The sequence below is a fragment of the Dermatophagoides pteronyssinus genome, unplaced genomic scaffold (genome assembly GCF_027571235.1).
Source record: "Dermatophagoides pteronyssinus isolate colony J.1.1.1.1 unplaced genomic scaffold, Derpt_VIB-CSIC_2022.12 sq0009, whole genome shotgun sequence".
Taxonomy (NCBI): Eukaryota; Metazoa; Arthropoda; class Arachnida; order Sarcoptiformes; family Pyroglyphidae; genus Dermatophagoides; species Dermatophagoides pteronyssinus.
This window is the reverse complement of record NW_027461533.1, coordinates 1,518,426-1,535,252: the sequence shown is the minus strand read 5'-3', so window position 1 is coordinate 1,535,252 and position 16,827 is coordinate 1,518,426. Positions and strand designations below refer to the sequence as shown.

Sequence of the window (16,827 nt, the reverse complement as noted above, 5' to 3'; positions counted from 1 at the left end):
TAAAACAAAACCAATGAGATTAGGAAAAAACATGGAACAAGTTAGACATAAACAACAATCATATTCAATGAGCAAACCTGTGTAAAAAAGCGAATTTAATAATTCAAATTAATGTTGTTTAAAACAGGTTGTAACATTCAGCTTAAGAAAATACAATGAAATACAACCATTTATATATGAAAAATAACAGAAAAATAGTTCGAAAGTTCTAATAGAAACGAGCTAAATCTCGTTTCGTCACACTCCCCGCGCGATTCCAATTCGAAAATTCGCTAATCGGAAGTATCATTTTGGTTACTTGTTCGAAGATTTCAAATTTTTCACATCCATCAGTGCTAGCATCATCTTCAGAAAATATTCGGAAAAACGGCCATTCATAACGATTTACCAAAACATAAAAGACCATAACCAATTCATCAATCTTAAAACTAATCATTTTCTGAACGTTAAATAGGCACAATGACGAAAGATATTGATAACGCCAAAATTTTTCATTAAAACGAATTTCATATTCCATAACGAAAAATATTTTCTTAAGGAATCTGCACAATATATTAATAATTAGATTCAATACATTCAAAATAGCAAAAGCAGACAAAAATTGATCCAACACGAAATAAACCATACGAGAAACCATACAAATTGCAATTAAACCACAAAATCTTCTGACGATCATATTATTCATCGGTAAAACAAAATCAATACGATTTGATACTAAAGGTGACGTAAACCAAATTCGTAGTGACAGTAAATCCATAAAAACATTTCCATGCGTCATACGATAAAACGAAGTCCGGCGATTACACAAAATATCACCTTCGGGTAATAAACAATGCACAAAATTCAAAAGTTGATCAATAGATTCTAATTTTTCAAAATCTTCCTCCTGACCAGCAAATTCAAATTTTTTGCTTAAAATCGATACATTACAATATACATTAGACAAAGCAACAGAAGCGTCAATAAGATCATGACCAACAAAAAATTTCAAATCCATGAAAAATCGTTTTGCGTTGATGTTTCCGCAGAATAACACAACAAGAATAATCGAACCATTAACGTTGCGTTCCGAAAAATTCAATACATAAATGATTTTGATTGATTTCTTCAATAAAACAGCCACTTGACGATCTCGATCACTTGGCAAAGAATCAAATCGATAAAAATTCATAATAGAATCCGACCAAAACGTAAATAAACCAGAAAAAATCGGATGGATACGATATAACAAATAGCCAAAAACAAAATACATTTGTTCAATATCATAAACGACATAACCAAATGCAGAAACGAAAACATACATAACACCATAAATTTCTCCATTAGCCGGAAAATTTCGATACATTTTCAAATCTGATAATTCATTCACAAATTTCAAATGATTTATCACTTGTTCGACAATCACAATCGGAAACGGAACGACCAAATCAAGATTATTCGCCAGTCGATACAATAATTTAAATTTCAGCTTTCCAGGATCAAAACCGTAAGGATCGAAAATCTTTCCGATAATTACTAAACGATCACTTCGAGTTTTCATATCATCCAATTCGGGAAAATCAGTCACAAAATCAACGTCATTCGTATTCATAATCGTAAACATGATCATAAATTCACGAAAGTCTGGATAGTTCGATAAACAATTTTTGGCCAAAGCCAGATCAGCACCATCTACAATTTCTTTAGCTTTTTTCATAATGTTCACTTCATCAAAAAACTCAAACTTCGATAACAAATTCGATTCGTTCTTAAATTCCAAAATCGAACATTGAAGTTCATTGGTTTTTTCTCGAATTTCAATCGAACAATTTTCTCTCGAAGGAAATCGTAAGCCAAACAGAGATGACGAATCAGGTTCCGGTTCATTCTTCTTAGCATCCAAATTATTTTCATGACCACCATTAGCTGACGATACAACAAAACCATCCACAGCATTCACATTTGACATTGATTCGTGAGAATCGACCAGGTTCATCACATGTTCACCAAGAATCGTCCAGTTAGGATCAACCAAATTGTTCACAAGATCTTCACAAACTGCTTCGTTAGAATCTTTCGATACATTCATATTCACATTCATATGTTCGCTACAAATCATTGATTTCGCCAGACCATCTAAAGACGTCACATTGTAATTCAGAATCGAAGAGACTGAGCCAGATTTCAAACGATCAATATAACGATCCAACATCACGTTATAATGCTCAACTTTTTCTTCAATCTCATAAGGGATTTCCTCGTCTTCAGGAACCAAATCAAACAATTCTGCGTTCAAAAAATCCATTTCGACACGTAATGCTTCAGCATGTTCGATATCCCATCTCCAATCCGACAGACGTGATATAATTCTTCGACAAGCCAATAATTTCTTTCTTAACTCAACAGGTACAGCAATCATATTGACAAACATTTTCAATAAATTCTGGTTTCTGGTTTCAAAATCAACAAAATCTTCTAAAGGTTCACAAAATCACAAAAATCTTCGAAAAGAATCACAAAATCATAATGTTCATAGAAATCTCAAATTCATAAAAATCACAAAGAATCACAAAATCATAGAAATCATAAATTCATAATCATCAAAAATCACAAAAATCATACATAAAATCAGAATGCTGACGTATAATCCCTGTTTTAAATGTAAAAAAGCGAATTTAATAATTCAAATTAATGTTGTTTAAAACAGGTTGTAACATTCAGCTTAAGAAAATACAATGAAATACAACCATTTATATATGAAAAATAACAGAAAAATAGTTCGAAAGTTCTAATAGAAACGAGCTAAATCTCGTTTCGTCACAAACCTGATAACCAAACTTTGTAAACGAACCACACTTAACAAAAATAATGAATAACAACTAATCGAACAGTAGTTTAAATAATCAAAACAGAACCCTAACAGCTAATTTCAATTATGAGGGCGCTCGTCGCCTCCACATGAATTCAAAATTTTTCAAAAAAATTTTCCAAGTCCAAAAATCCAATTTTTTTTTGAGTTTGTAATTTGAAAAAATAAAATAAAATCAAAATTGTGATTTTATAACTTCACTTTAAGGAATTGTGAACTTATAAACTCATACGAAAAACGTTGTGAGTTTGTAATTTGAAAAAAATAAAATAAAATCAAAATTGTGATTTTATAACTTCACTTTAAGGAATTGTGAACTTATAAACTCATACGAAAAACGTTGTGAGTTTGTAATTTGAAAAAATAAAATAAAATCAAAATTGTGATTTTATAACTTCACTTTAAGGAATTGTGAACTTATAAACTCATACGAAAAACGTTGTGAGTTTGTAATTTGAAAAAATAAAATAAAATCCAAAATTGTGATTTTTTAACTTCACTTTAAGGAATTGTGAGCTTATAAACTCATACGAAAAACGTTATGAGTTTATAACTTCATACGAAAAAACCATGTGAGTTTATAACTCCATTCATAAAACATTATGAGTTTTTAATTTTAAAAAAATAAAATTAAATCCAAAATTAGAATTTTTAAAGTCATACGAAAAACGTTGTGATTTTATAACTCCATACGAAAAACGTTGTGAGTTTATAACTTCATACGAGAAACCATGTGAGATTATAAGTCCATTCGAAAAACATTATGAGTTTTTAATTACAAATAAAATCCAAAATTCGAATTTTTAAACTCATACGAAAAACGTTGTGATTTTATAACTCCATACGAGAAATAATGTGAGTTTATAATTTCATACAAGAAAAAATGTGAACTTATAAGTCCACACTTCCACTTTATGAACTTATAAAGTCATACCATTTTTAACAGTGTGGGAAACTGGAAAAAACATTTCCAACTTATTTTCAGTCAGAAAAACAATTTTTATTTATTTCGGTTTCTACTTCTTGCTTTTTTTTTGCTCCGTTAGCACAAAATAATTAATAATTGAAACATTATTTATGAAGATGAGTGTTTGTGTAAGCAAATATACCCGAACAAGAAATGAAACAAACAAACGAAAAAAATGATATGGCAGCAATGATGATGATAATGATGAAATCGAAAAATAATTATTTGCATTTTTCTATCTAACACGACAAACCAACCTATAGGTATCAAACAAACATCATCAACATACAAAAAAAAATATCTTTCAAATCAAATCAGTTTATATAAAAATAAACTCAGTTGGATATTTTTTTTATGATTTATCTATAAAATGGAATATAAAGAAAAAGAAAATTAAAATACACATTATCAACATTCAGAATTCCCAAATGTTCAAAGCTATTTGTGAAGCAAATAAAAAAATATAACATTTTATTCATGAAAAAAATGAAACATTTACCGAGAGAGAGAGAATAAACGCCGAAAACTTTGCTATTTTTTTCATTTTTTGCAATTAAAAAGAGGCAAAAAAAAACATTAAAAATCATGAAGAATTTAGAGATTTTTTTTGAAAAAAAATAAAATAAAATGGATCTATTATTTGCCAGTATACATACAGTAATAGATAAGGTCAAACAGTGGAAAAAACATTATGGCCTACAATCCAATTTCGAATGTAAAATAAAAAGAAAGAAAAGAAAATGTTTGCTTCACTGCAATGAATTTTTTTTGTTGTTGTTGATAATGTTTTTATTCCTCGATTTGACTATTTTTTTTTTTTTTTGTTCTTCATTTTAGTTTATTAGTTTTTTTTTGTGTGTCTGTTTTGTTGTTTATGCATGTTTGTTGTTGTTGAATAAACAATTTAGATTCAAAATAATAAAATTTAAAGGAATCCTGTAACATTTTCACAATGAAAGTCAATGTAATACATGTAACAAAAAGCTAAGCTTGATAGTATTTGATGGCAGATTTTTATTGTACTTTTTTTTCATCCATAAATATGCTATTGAAATTTAATATACACATTTTAATTGTTGAAAATTATTTCTTTCTTTCTTGTTTTCCTATCATGAATATATGAATGCAATCACATTAAAACTGGCAGTAATAATCGTCGTTTCAAAGAAAAAGAGAAACACAAAATATGCATACACATTTCGTTTAATGCACAATTCCTGCATAATAAATAAAATCAATACGAATGGAAAATAAATCGATAAAACTTTTCTTTGCTCCAGATAAATGCAATCAGTCAAAGTTTTGTTTTCACAATTTGAAAAATTTGAAATTCCAATTTGATTTTGATTCATTCCGTGGTTTAAGAAACAAAAAAAAAGGATGTTAGAAAAAAAACCTGAAAGAGCAATATAAGCAAAACGTGTAATGCACTGATTTTTTTCCCCAATAAACTTTTAAGTTGATTTTTTTTAATATTAATTCGTATTTAGTCAAGAATTAGTTTTATTTTCTTCGTTTTTTGATTTTTAGAATGAATGATCAGAAAAAAAACACATTCATCTCGTGTACATCATATGATTTTGAGGAATTTTTCACTATTTTTGAGAATGTTTTTCTCACTTTTTGTAAGTTGGAGAAGAAAAACAAAACAAAATACAATAAAAAATTTGAATCAATAAGCAATATGTTGGCAAATAATCCGCTATATGAAAATATAAAAATATTTTCTCAATAACTTTTTTTCGATTCTGTTTTGTTTTTTGTTTTTGTGTATCCATTTTTCTATCATTATATTCTTATTATATTCATATTTTTTTTATTCTTTTGGTTCCTGTTTTGTCAGCATTTTTTGTTTGTATTACAATTTTCTATTTTCTATAGTTTTACTATTTTTTTTGCCTTAAATTGATGGTGTTTGTTTGATTTCTGATATTGAATTCTATTAACTGAAAAAAGAATCATGAAACAAAAGAATACAAATTCTACGTTTTAGATCCAGTATACAACGGTATTCAATCTTGATTCACCAATGCCAATATCAACGATTTAAACAACAAAAACAAAAAAAGATTTTTTTTTTCTGCCAAACTAAATTTTCATCAAAATCATCATCATCATCATGACGTTCAAAATATTATAAATCAATAATAATTTTTGATCAATAACAACAACAAAAATTACAAACTTTCATTTTGATTCAAAGGTTTTTTTCTTGCTATTCAGAAAATATAATATATTCTATTTGATTGTCACGGTAAACTTTTTTATGAAAAAAAATAACTAATATTATTTCTATCGTTCAAGTATCTTTTTCATTATTATCATTGTCATCACAATCATGTTCAATACTAATTAATAAACCATATTGTTTTACGGTCTTGTTCACATTTTTTTCTGTTTTGTTTTGTTCATATTCTATTCAAAGTTAGTTATCATTATTGTTATATTAAGCGGTATCAAGACAAGTCAGTCATCCGAACAACAAAATATATGATATAGATACAGACACAGATATAAAAACAAAAACAAGAATCATAAAATTAATAATAATAACAATAATAGAGAAAAAATCAAAAACAAAAATGTAAAACAAGCAAATTCTATTATAAAAATGAAGGCTTATTTTATTTATAATTAGCATTGTTAGTTGATTTAGATTTGGTTATATTCAAGTTGATATTTTTGAAAAGAAATATTCTTTTCCGCACGTATAATATATGGTTTCTATTTGTTTATCTGCTTAGCTATCCATTTGCCCAGTTGTTGGACGATTGTTTAATATTGGTTAGAATGTCTATAGAATATTCTAGTAAATTCAAATTTAAAATATAAGTAATAATCATTATAATCATTATCATTGTAATTTTGTTGAATAAATTACAATACGAATAAAACAATGATAACAAATAATATCTATACAACTTAATGTTGTATTGCATATATTTGTGTGTATCAAAATGAAGATATTATTATTATTATTCAAAAAGAAGCTCAGAAAATCAATAAAGCTTAAATGAATATTGTGTTATTAAAATCAATCAACCATTGCTGAGAACAGAGAAAAAAATAATCATGCACTTGTCATATTATGGGCGAAAAAAAGGATATAAATCGCAAATAACAGGAAAAGTCCAATGAGAAAAAATAATAATATTAATGATTCGAATTAATTTCCGTTGATTTGTTTCGAGAATTCTATCGAGTATGTGTAGTTTCAAGTATGTGTAATGCAGAAAAAATAAATTTTTTCACTTTATTTTTCCTGTTTAATATAGCTTAGGTATTCAAGTTTTTACCTATTTGGTTGAAACTTTTCACCAAACATACATAAATCACCAAAGGAGATAAATTTATTACAAACAATTACATGTAAATGAGTATAGGACGAAATGTCGGTCCCTGAAATTCCGTTGAATATGTTTGCCGGCCTTCGGCCAAGTGTGTGTGTTGCAAGTGTGTGTTGCCGGCCTTCGGCCAGCAGCACGCACACTTGCTTCAGCCCGTAGATTCTGGCAGATGAGCGGCTACGCCGCCCATCGCCCAAATCTTTGGCTGAAGTTTTGTTCTTTTGGGTATGGTCTGATCTAATGTGACCGCGGCCATTTCGTGTTGCGCAGATCGGTGCGCACATTGACTTTTTCTGCAGACATTTTTTTCAGCGGAATTTCAGGGACCGACATTTCGTCCTACTCATTTACATGCATTTTTTTCTGACATTTCGTCCTACTCATTTACATGCATTTTTTTCTGACATTTCGTCCTACTCATTTACATGTAAAAAAAAGCTTCACCAAATTTTTTTATTTATAAGATTAGTTGTTAGTGCCCAAAGAAGAGGAAAAACAATTGATAATTTATTGTGTGTGTGTTTTTGGATTTGTAAGCTTTTCAATAGCAACAAACAATAATAAAAATATTGAAAACAAAACGATAATAAATTTACAAGGAATATAAATTTGTTAACCCAAAAATTCACTTATTTGATATTGGAAATTATTCACTTAACAAGCGATAAACGAATAATAATGTTTATCATAAAAAAAACAATGGACAAAATTTATAAAGATTTGGTGGGAAAAAAAATAAAGAAAATGAATCTTATCGAGAATTTCAGCATACATAATATAATAGTAAAAATAATGATCAATAATTTTAATAATGATGAATTCAGGAATCAATTTTATATGGAATTGCATTCATTCTTTTTTTCTATTTAGAGAATTTATTTTTTCAAGAAAAAAAAGATTTTCATTATTTCAACAACAACAACAACAGTAAATTCCATTTGTCATTATAACACCATACACACATAGGCATCAACATTCACATTTATTTTACATGGATAATTTCTATCATCAAAATCCGGTGTTGAAACGCTATAATTATTATCTAGAATGTTCATGAACAAAAAAAAAAAATAAAAATCTTCCATCCTTGTTTTTGTTTCCATTCATTCATTTGAACATTTTTTTTGGCTGTAATAATACAGCATTTTAATTCAAAATTGTTATGGACGTGTAACACATCTAACACACACACACACACAAAAACACATTCATGCATTGATAATATTCTAATGCTTATATTTCAAATGGATTTATATATTTCAAAATTACTAATTGGAAAATTCTCCGGTATTCCTGTTTTAGGGAATTTGTCATTGTCAAAACAAAACAAACAATTTGGCAGATTACATTGTCATCGTTTTGATGATGGTGATGATGATAGTGTATATGTGTTAAGTTGATGACAATGACAACGTGTGTGTGTTTGCGTGAAAAAAGAAAAGAAAACGAAAAATCCCTAGGCTATATTACAATGGACGATGATAAATATTTGTCATATGACAAATAATTCTGGTAAACAGAATTTCATTTTCATTAACCTTATATGAATAAATGAATAAATGAATGACTGACTGATTGATCGAATTCGGAAGCTTTAAATCCGCCTTTCATTTATCAAAATCGTTTTTTTTTGAAATAAATGTGATATGTTGTTGTTTTTTCTTTCTCCATGAATTCGGTTTTAATTCGTTTGCGGTTAACAATAGCCATCTTTTTTTTGTTTGTTGTTGTTCAACTTCTTATTGCATTCGATTTCCTCTATATAAATATAAATTACATGTAAATCGTATGATTTTGGAGATTTATTTATTCAATCTAATTGATTGAATACGGTTCGATTCAGTCTAATAAATGTGTTTCTGAGTGTTATGTATTTAGATTTTTTTGTTTTTGTTTTGTTTTGTCGGAATTAAATTCAAATCAAACTGCAATGACTACGATGAAAAAAAACGATCTGAATACAAAATTTTTCCTTCAATACACCATGTTTCTATCAATATAAACTAAGATCATTTAAGAATCGAAAAGAAAAATCATGCATAAAATACAAAACAATGTAAAATAGTAAACTGGTACTATTAAAATCGATTCTATTCAATGTTTTTCCATTATATTTGATGATGATGATTGTTGTTGTTGTTTGAAAAAAATACAAATACAAATATAAAAATAAAAATAAAATAACACACAAGTTGATTTATTCATAATAAATAATTCAGGAAAATTTTTCATCATCATTATCGTTAACAACAACAACAACAACAACAGTGGAACAATCAAATTTTAGCTTGAATATATATCTATATCACTTGTGTGTTTGTGTTTACAGTTTTTTTTCAAATTAAGTCGAAAATATTTTCTTTTCCAGTATTTTTTTTTATATTATTTGAACTTTTTTTCTTATTTATATCCTACTTTTTTTCAATAAGATCTTGTTTTGTATATCCAATCTATAAGTTATCTATTATTCAATGATGAAACAAAACTAAATTATTATTATTTGAATAATAACTAATATGAATTTGAAATCAATTTTATTCAAGTAAATCATTCAATTGATGATGATGATGATGAAACAAATATAAAATCATATAATGTTAATATATAGAGAATATAAATGAATAAACAAAACACAAAATAGAATCTTGTTTTTTGTTTGTTTGTTTGTTTGTTGAATGAATGAATGAATGTAATCTTTTTTATTATTTTTCTTCAATGATCTCGAACAACAACAATTATGCATATATAAACATTTTGTCGCTGGTGATTGATTCGAGAAATTCATGTGTTTGTCAATTTATGGCAAGGCTACCATCATTGACAAACACTTCTATCTCTCTCATTCTACTTCTATTTTGATTTTCAATCATAATAATTTTCGTTTGGATGTTATCAATGATTGAAAGAATTAATGATTTTTTTATTTTGTTGTTCATGATTGCATTCAAACTCATTTCAATTTTCAATTATTTTTTTTTGCATTGATAACAAGATTTTTTTTTCTATTTATATATGCTATATACCACAGCAAACACTTTCACATTCATGTTTATTGTCTATTGTCAGATCAGAATAATGATGTGATAAACGAAACAAAAAAAAATGAATCAATTTATTTGCAACAAATGTAAAAAAACGAGATTATTCTATTTTGGCTATTCTATAACAGATAGATAGGGAAATATTTTTAGAAATATTTTTTTTTTGAAAATATATTTTGGTTGCAAAATTGCAAAACAGTCGAATTAACTGCTTTTTTGGGATTTTTTTTTATCTGTATAAAATCCTTTTTATTCTATCACAAATCCAAAAATAATGGCAAAATAATTGGTCTATTTTTTTCGGGTAAAATGTTCATTAAAATATTTTCTTTTCAAGCAATTCTTGTCCTTCAACAATATTGAAACAAAAATCAAAACATTCACAACTAATTAATATAGAAAGAGAAAATATAGAGATGAAGATAATGAAAAAATAACTACGAATTGGAAAAAAAAGAATTTACACTTAATAATAATGTGTCGACAGAATTGGACTATAAATTGGACTTAATTTCTTGCTTTCATATGCTGATTTTTTTTTGTAAAAGAAATGGACATATAACTAAGTCATCATTTTTTTTCTACTTTTGGTAGAATATTGTAACAATATTGCATTATTATTATCATATATTGAATTGAATTTATATCATCCAAATCAGATTTCAGTTTGACGCCCAGGTGTGTTGAGCCATTACCATTTTCTACTGTTGTTTGTGTCATTGCTACAATTCAATTGCATTTGGAAAATTCTATTCTATTTTCTTGCTACATGTAATGTTATGCCATTGGCTAGTAAGATTTTTTTTGTCTCGTTTCAAACATAACCAAATTTTTTTTTCTGCTTAATTTTCTATTCCAAATATATTCGATTATTCCAAGGTTTTTTTCCTGACTATTGAATGAATCTTTTAATATAAGTTGAACATGAATTCACACAGACACAATCGACAAATACATCAACAACAAATAGCAAACAGCAAAAAAAAAATTTGTTGATTCGTCCAAAATTTCTATAATATAATAAGATTATTATTATCAACAGCAAAAACAGCGGAAAAAATGAATGAATGATGGCATATTTTTTTGTGAATATTATAAACCAAAAATCACAAATTCATTCTATTTATTCTACTATTTCGATTCTGATGAAATCAAATGATCATAATTTCTTTTTTTTCTGATTGTATATGCAACCTTATACCTTTGAAAATTATATTCGTAAAAATATGGTAATAATTATAATGGTAAAAGTTTAATAAAGATGTTTATAAAGATAAAAATGAAGGACATTATTGGAAGAAGAAAAAAAATTGTAAGCAAATAATCATATTTCACCCCAAAGCACAGAATAAATAATGATGATAATAATTTTAGCTTTCCCTCTTTCCTTATGAAAAAAATTTCTTGTTTTGTTCGTCAAATGTTTTTTATATATTTTTCGATGATGATGATTATGATGATGGTTGGTTGATTAACGCTAAACAATAATCTGGATTCAGCATTTTTTTTGTTTCCTTGTAGAATACATTAAACATTCACATACGAAAACGAAAAATTTTTTTCGAAACCTTCAAAATCGATTTTGTTAAAGGCAAACAACAACAACAACAACTTTCGAATGACAGTAGCTATTAAGTTAGTTAGTTAGTTTTTGTCATCTAAAATAAGCTTGATTGACTGGTTTTTTTTTCTTTCTAAACTTATTAAAATTGGCAACATAGACAGAAAATAAAGAACATACATTCAAACAATCAATCGATTGAAGATATAAAAAAATATGAAAAAAAATTCCATTTTTGATCCGCCTAATTGACAAAATTTTTCCACAGAATTTTTCTACACTTTCACTGTTTTTTTTTCTTCTAAATGCAGTTACTTGAAATGGGTTTTTCATCATCATCAAATTATTTATGTGGTCATTCGATCAAATTTGAGAGAAAATTTCCTTCGTTATTTATAAAAGCTTCAGCTTTTTTTTAAAAAAAAGGGTTATATTGTACAAGAATTTAATTGAAAAAAAAATTTTTATAACACAAAAAACTAATGATGATGCTTAAAATAATTTCTTGTTGTTTGTTATTGGTTATTACTATTCCAAACGCTATTGATGCTGTATGTCGATGCAGTGGTTCAAGTACAAGAGAATATTGTGGTACTCAATTGAATCGTATCAATGGTAATCAGGATTGTTCACGAGATCAATATTTATGTGGTCCATCTAATCGTGGTGGCCAGGCTATTGTAGTTAAAAAATGTCGTGAAGGCTATGAATGTGATGTTCGACGTGATGGTTCAAGTGAGTGTAAAAGCGTAAAAAAATGGATAAATTTTTGTTTTCATTTTTCAATTAATATTGAACAATATTAGGTAATGCCTGTCTTTTGGATATTGATTGTCATTGTCCATCAAATCTTCAAGCTGATGGTCGTACTAGATATTGTGGTAATCGTCTAACCGGTCGTGATTGCAATCCATCTATTGTATTTACTTGTGGTCGAAGTTATCCTAATCCAATCGATGCATGTCCTAATGGTTGTCGTGATGGCCAATGTGTTTAATTACCACAGCAAGAAAAGAAAAAAATTCATTTTATTCATTACAAAAAATTATTATTCAAGGTCTGATCCACAAAATCATAAACTAATGAATTCCTAAATAAAGATGAATAAGGAATTTTTAATTATTTTTAATTGTTTTTTTTCACTTAATCAATGAATGAAGGATAAAAATGAAAAAAAAATTATTATTTGTCATACAAAACATTCACAAAACTATTGATTATAATAAAGAAAAACAAAAAAGAAACCAAATAAAGGCAATCATGATGAATTAATCGATAAGTTCTGTTGAAAACATATTGCGTCAATCAATATTTTACGTCTACTGTTTTTTTTCTGATTACAAAAACGTCGTAATTATAGCCAGGTATTAGCGCTTCACATACAATTTCGTAGAAAAAAAAACTTATTAATATTTGTATTTTGACTGTGGTGATAACCAGATGAAATCATTCAAGCAAGCTAGAAAATTAAATTGTCAATTTTATTAAACAATAAAAGAAAAAAAGAAAAACATGAAGATATACAATAAAATGTCATTGAAACAAATCAGCATCATAATATCTACAATCATTTTAGTGATCAATAATCAACTAGATTATGGCCATACTATTGGTGAACAATGTATTTGTTCAGTTGAAAAAAATGGTGAATATTGTGGTACAGAATTGAATGAAATGAATAAAGAAAATTCCTGTCCGAAAAAAATGTTTTTCTGTGGTGAAACTAATCGTAACAAAACGGCCGTAATGTTGGTTGATTGTCAAGAAGGCCAAGAATGTGACATACGAACACTTTGTAAGTTGTTTTGAGTTTTTTGTTTCTTGATTCTAGTTTCTAGGTTTTTTTTCATGTTCATTATAACTATTACCCCACACATACTTTTTCTTTTGTTAATGAAAATATTCTATAGATGTAAATTTAATGAATGCTTTTTCATTGTTCATATTATAATGAAAGATTCTTAATATGGATCATGTCGAATGAATATCTGAAAAAGAACATACAACACACTAACAAAATTCATTTTCGCTAATTATTTCCATAGAATTTCTTTCTCATTGTGGGTGGTGGTGTTATGTTTATGTTCATTTTTTTCCGTTTTCATTGAATTCTTATTTGATCCAATTTTTCTTTTGATTCGTATATAATTATCATTATTTTTATGTTTATTTTATTATTTTATTTTTTTTTTTGAATAATAATATTAGTTAGCAACGCATGTCTAAAAAACGTTGAATGTGAATGTCCCAAAGGATTAGCCAAAGGTCAAACATATTGTGGCGATTTATTATCCGGAAAAGATTGTAGTCCAAATATTACTTTTACATGTCCACGTTTATCAATGTTATTTCACCCAACTCCAGTTGATGCATGTCTTTATGGTTGTAAGGATGGTGTATGCCAATCAGTTCCTTCCAAGAAATAGCAAAAAAAAAAGAATAAAATAATCATCATCATTATCAAAACAATAATAAGAATTTACCAGAATATAAATCAGACATACAAAAAAGATTTTTTTTCTTAAGAAAGTTCAGCAATTCAACATCATTATCATCATCATCATCATCATAATCACCTAATTCGAATGGAAAAGGCGAACCAAAACATAGCAAATAATAATAATAATGATAATTCTGAGAAAAACAAAATTCTCTTTTTTTTCATATATTTTCATTTCAATTCAATTCAATGTATTGTTGAAACACAATCAGCAAAAAAAATAGGAAAAAAATTTCGATTTTATTCGGTTTGTTGTCTTCATTTCACCAATAATATAAAGTTCTATAATCTAATCATGTTGCAATTAATTTAATTCCAATGTTCTGTCTCCAACATATACCAATAACAACAGCAAAAATAAAAATGCCCAATAGCAACAACAACAACAACAACGACAATAATAATAATAATAATACTGAATAATAATAACAAATAGTAAAGTTTTTTTTACACTTGAAAAGAAATACAATCCTTAAAATCTTGTTTGTCTTTGTTATCACTATTATTCTGTTATTTTATATATTGAATGAACATTTTTTTTTGTTGTTCTGTTTGATTGGTTCATTTTATCAAAGGTTTTTATTCAAATATAATAATAATAATAATAATAATAAGCAGCGCATTCTGTATTGAAAATAGTCGATATATTTTGTATATTTAATAGAGTTTGTAAAAGTAACGAAAAGAAACTAAACTAAACTTAAGAAAGAAAGAAAAAAAAAGAAGAATCGTATACACATACATACAAAAAGAAAAAACAAAACAAAACAAATGTCTAAATACAATATCAATGAAAAAGAATCAAGAAAAACGATGATTGAAAGAAAATCATTATTGTTGCCGACTATAAGTTTAACTTCGTTGCGGTCCAACGATGAAAATGAAGATGATTATTGGTTTCAAGTTTTAGAACTTTGTTGCCAACAGAATCCATCACATTTTGGAATCGAATTTCCAAGTACAGCATTTCAGAATTTTGAATATCTTGATTCAGGAACATATAGTCATGTTATCAAAGCTACTGCTATTCAATATAAATATACTCCTATTGTATTCAAGGTGAGTATTTAATATAGACACAAATATCAACCATATTTCCGTCCGTAAAAATATTAATTTATTATCAATAATTTGAGTAAATAGATTATCAAAGTAGTACAGAAAGCAACATTAAATAAATTAAATGTCTTGTCATTCAATGGTTTTGAACAATATTCTGATGTATATCAGGAAATAGTAATAACAAAAGTTTTGTCCGATTTACACAATCTAGTATGCGATGCCCATGGGTATGAATATCAAACACATTGTTTTCCAAGAATTTATTGTACAAAAATTGTACATGGTGAAATACCTAATTATTTTCTCATCCGTAAATATGATGAAAATGAAATAAAAGCAAAACCAGTAGAACGTTTCGAAGAACTACATGGTGTTCCTCGTGAAAATTTGGCCATATTGATGAAATATTGTGGTGATTCATTATGGCAGCTGTTCAAACATCGATATCGTATCACATCATCAGGAGCTACGGTTGGATTGACTCCCTGTCAATTGTTGGGGATTTGTTATCAAGTGACACTTGCATTAGCTGTGGCTGAATGTGTCTATCAATTTGAACATCGTGACCTACATGTTTGTAATGTATTAGTGAAAAAAACTAAAAAAGAAACCATCTCATTTGTCATACGGTCCGTTTCCTATAATGTCAAGAGTTTTGGCGTCAAAGTCTGTCTAATCGATGCAACATTTTCTCGAATTTGTTTGGGTGACAAAGTATACTTTACTGATCTGACCAATCGTTTGAAAGCAACAGCATCTACTCCTAATCCTGATGCACAGGAAGAGGCATACAAATTAATGTATAACAAAGTGGTGGACAAATGGCGTGATTGGTTTCCTGAGACAAATATTTATTGGTGTAAATATTTTTACAATGAAGTATATAATAGTGAAGCATTCCGCTCGGCTGAACCTGATAATTCAACACGAAAAGGATTACAAAATTTGATCGATACTATTTCAGATCATCGAACATTAAGAGGTTTTATCGAAACAATGTTTCGTATACCAACAAATAGTAATACAAATATCAATACTACTACTTCCGCTCGTACCACATCTCATTAATCATCATAATGGATAATTTTGAAACATTTTGTTTTGTTTTTTTTAATAAAGTGGAAAAAGAAAATGACTATTAAATGTTAATACAGTTAAGTTTCATGTAATTGACATATTTTCCGCATATATTTATAAAATTCAATAGAAATGTTATATACAATTCTGAGAAAATTTTTGGGCCAGAAAAAAAAAGTTAATTGTTTCCAAGTGTAGACTTTTGGTTCATTTATGAGATTCGGAAATTCGAATATTGTCTGACAAAACCAAAATGATAATAATGAAAAAACTGATAATGATAGAAATATATTGGAATTTAGGGTATTTTCCAGATTTTTATTCCGGGCGGTTTACACAGATGACAAATGATTAGAAGAGAGAACTGTTGTTGTATATTCGTCAGAATAGAATGAGAGAAAGAAAAGGCAAGTGAATTTTGTCC

The 16,827-nt window shown here is 27.3% G+C and overlaps 3 protein-coding genes across 3 annotated transcripts; all 3 read left to right on the top strand.

Moving 5' to 3' along the window:
* The first annotated feature begins 12,159 nt into the window (after window positions 1-12,159).
* Window positions 12,160-12,886, top strand: LOC113792603 (uncharacterized). The gene is made up of 2 exons (XM_027342512.2): window positions 12,160-12,499; window positions 12,571-12,886. Exons 1-2 carry the CDS (start codon window positions 12,247-12,249, stop codon window positions 12,759-12,761), a joined length of 444 nt encoding a protein of 147 aa, XP_027198313.2. The 5' UTR covers window positions 12,160-12,246; the 3' UTR covers window positions 12,762-12,886.
* Window positions 12,887-13,150: 264 nt separating this feature from the next.
* LOC113792608 (uncharacterized) lies at window positions 13,151-14,212 on the top strand. The gene is made up of 2 exons (XM_027342514.2): window positions 13,151-13,559; window positions 13,973-14,212. Exons 1-2 carry the CDS (start codon window positions 13,277-13,279, stop codon window positions 14,188-14,190), a joined length of 501 nt encoding a protein of 166 aa, XP_027198315.2. The 5' UTR covers window positions 13,151-13,276; the 3' UTR covers window positions 14,191-14,212.
* A 216-nt stretch (window positions 14,213-14,428) lies between these two features.
* Window positions 14,429-16,484, top strand: LOC113792602 (serine/threonine-protein kinase haspin homolog). The gene is made up of 3 exons (XM_075821192.1): window positions 14,429-14,839; window positions 14,904-15,323; window positions 15,408-16,484. The coding sequence occupies exons 2-3, from the start codon at window positions 15,036-15,038 to the stop codon at window positions 16,392-16,394; spliced, it is 1,275 nt and encodes a 424-aa protein (XP_075677307.1). The 5' UTR covers window positions 14,429-14,839; window positions 14,904-15,035; the 3' UTR covers window positions 16,395-16,484.
* Window positions 16,485-16,827: the final 343 nt, after the last annotated feature.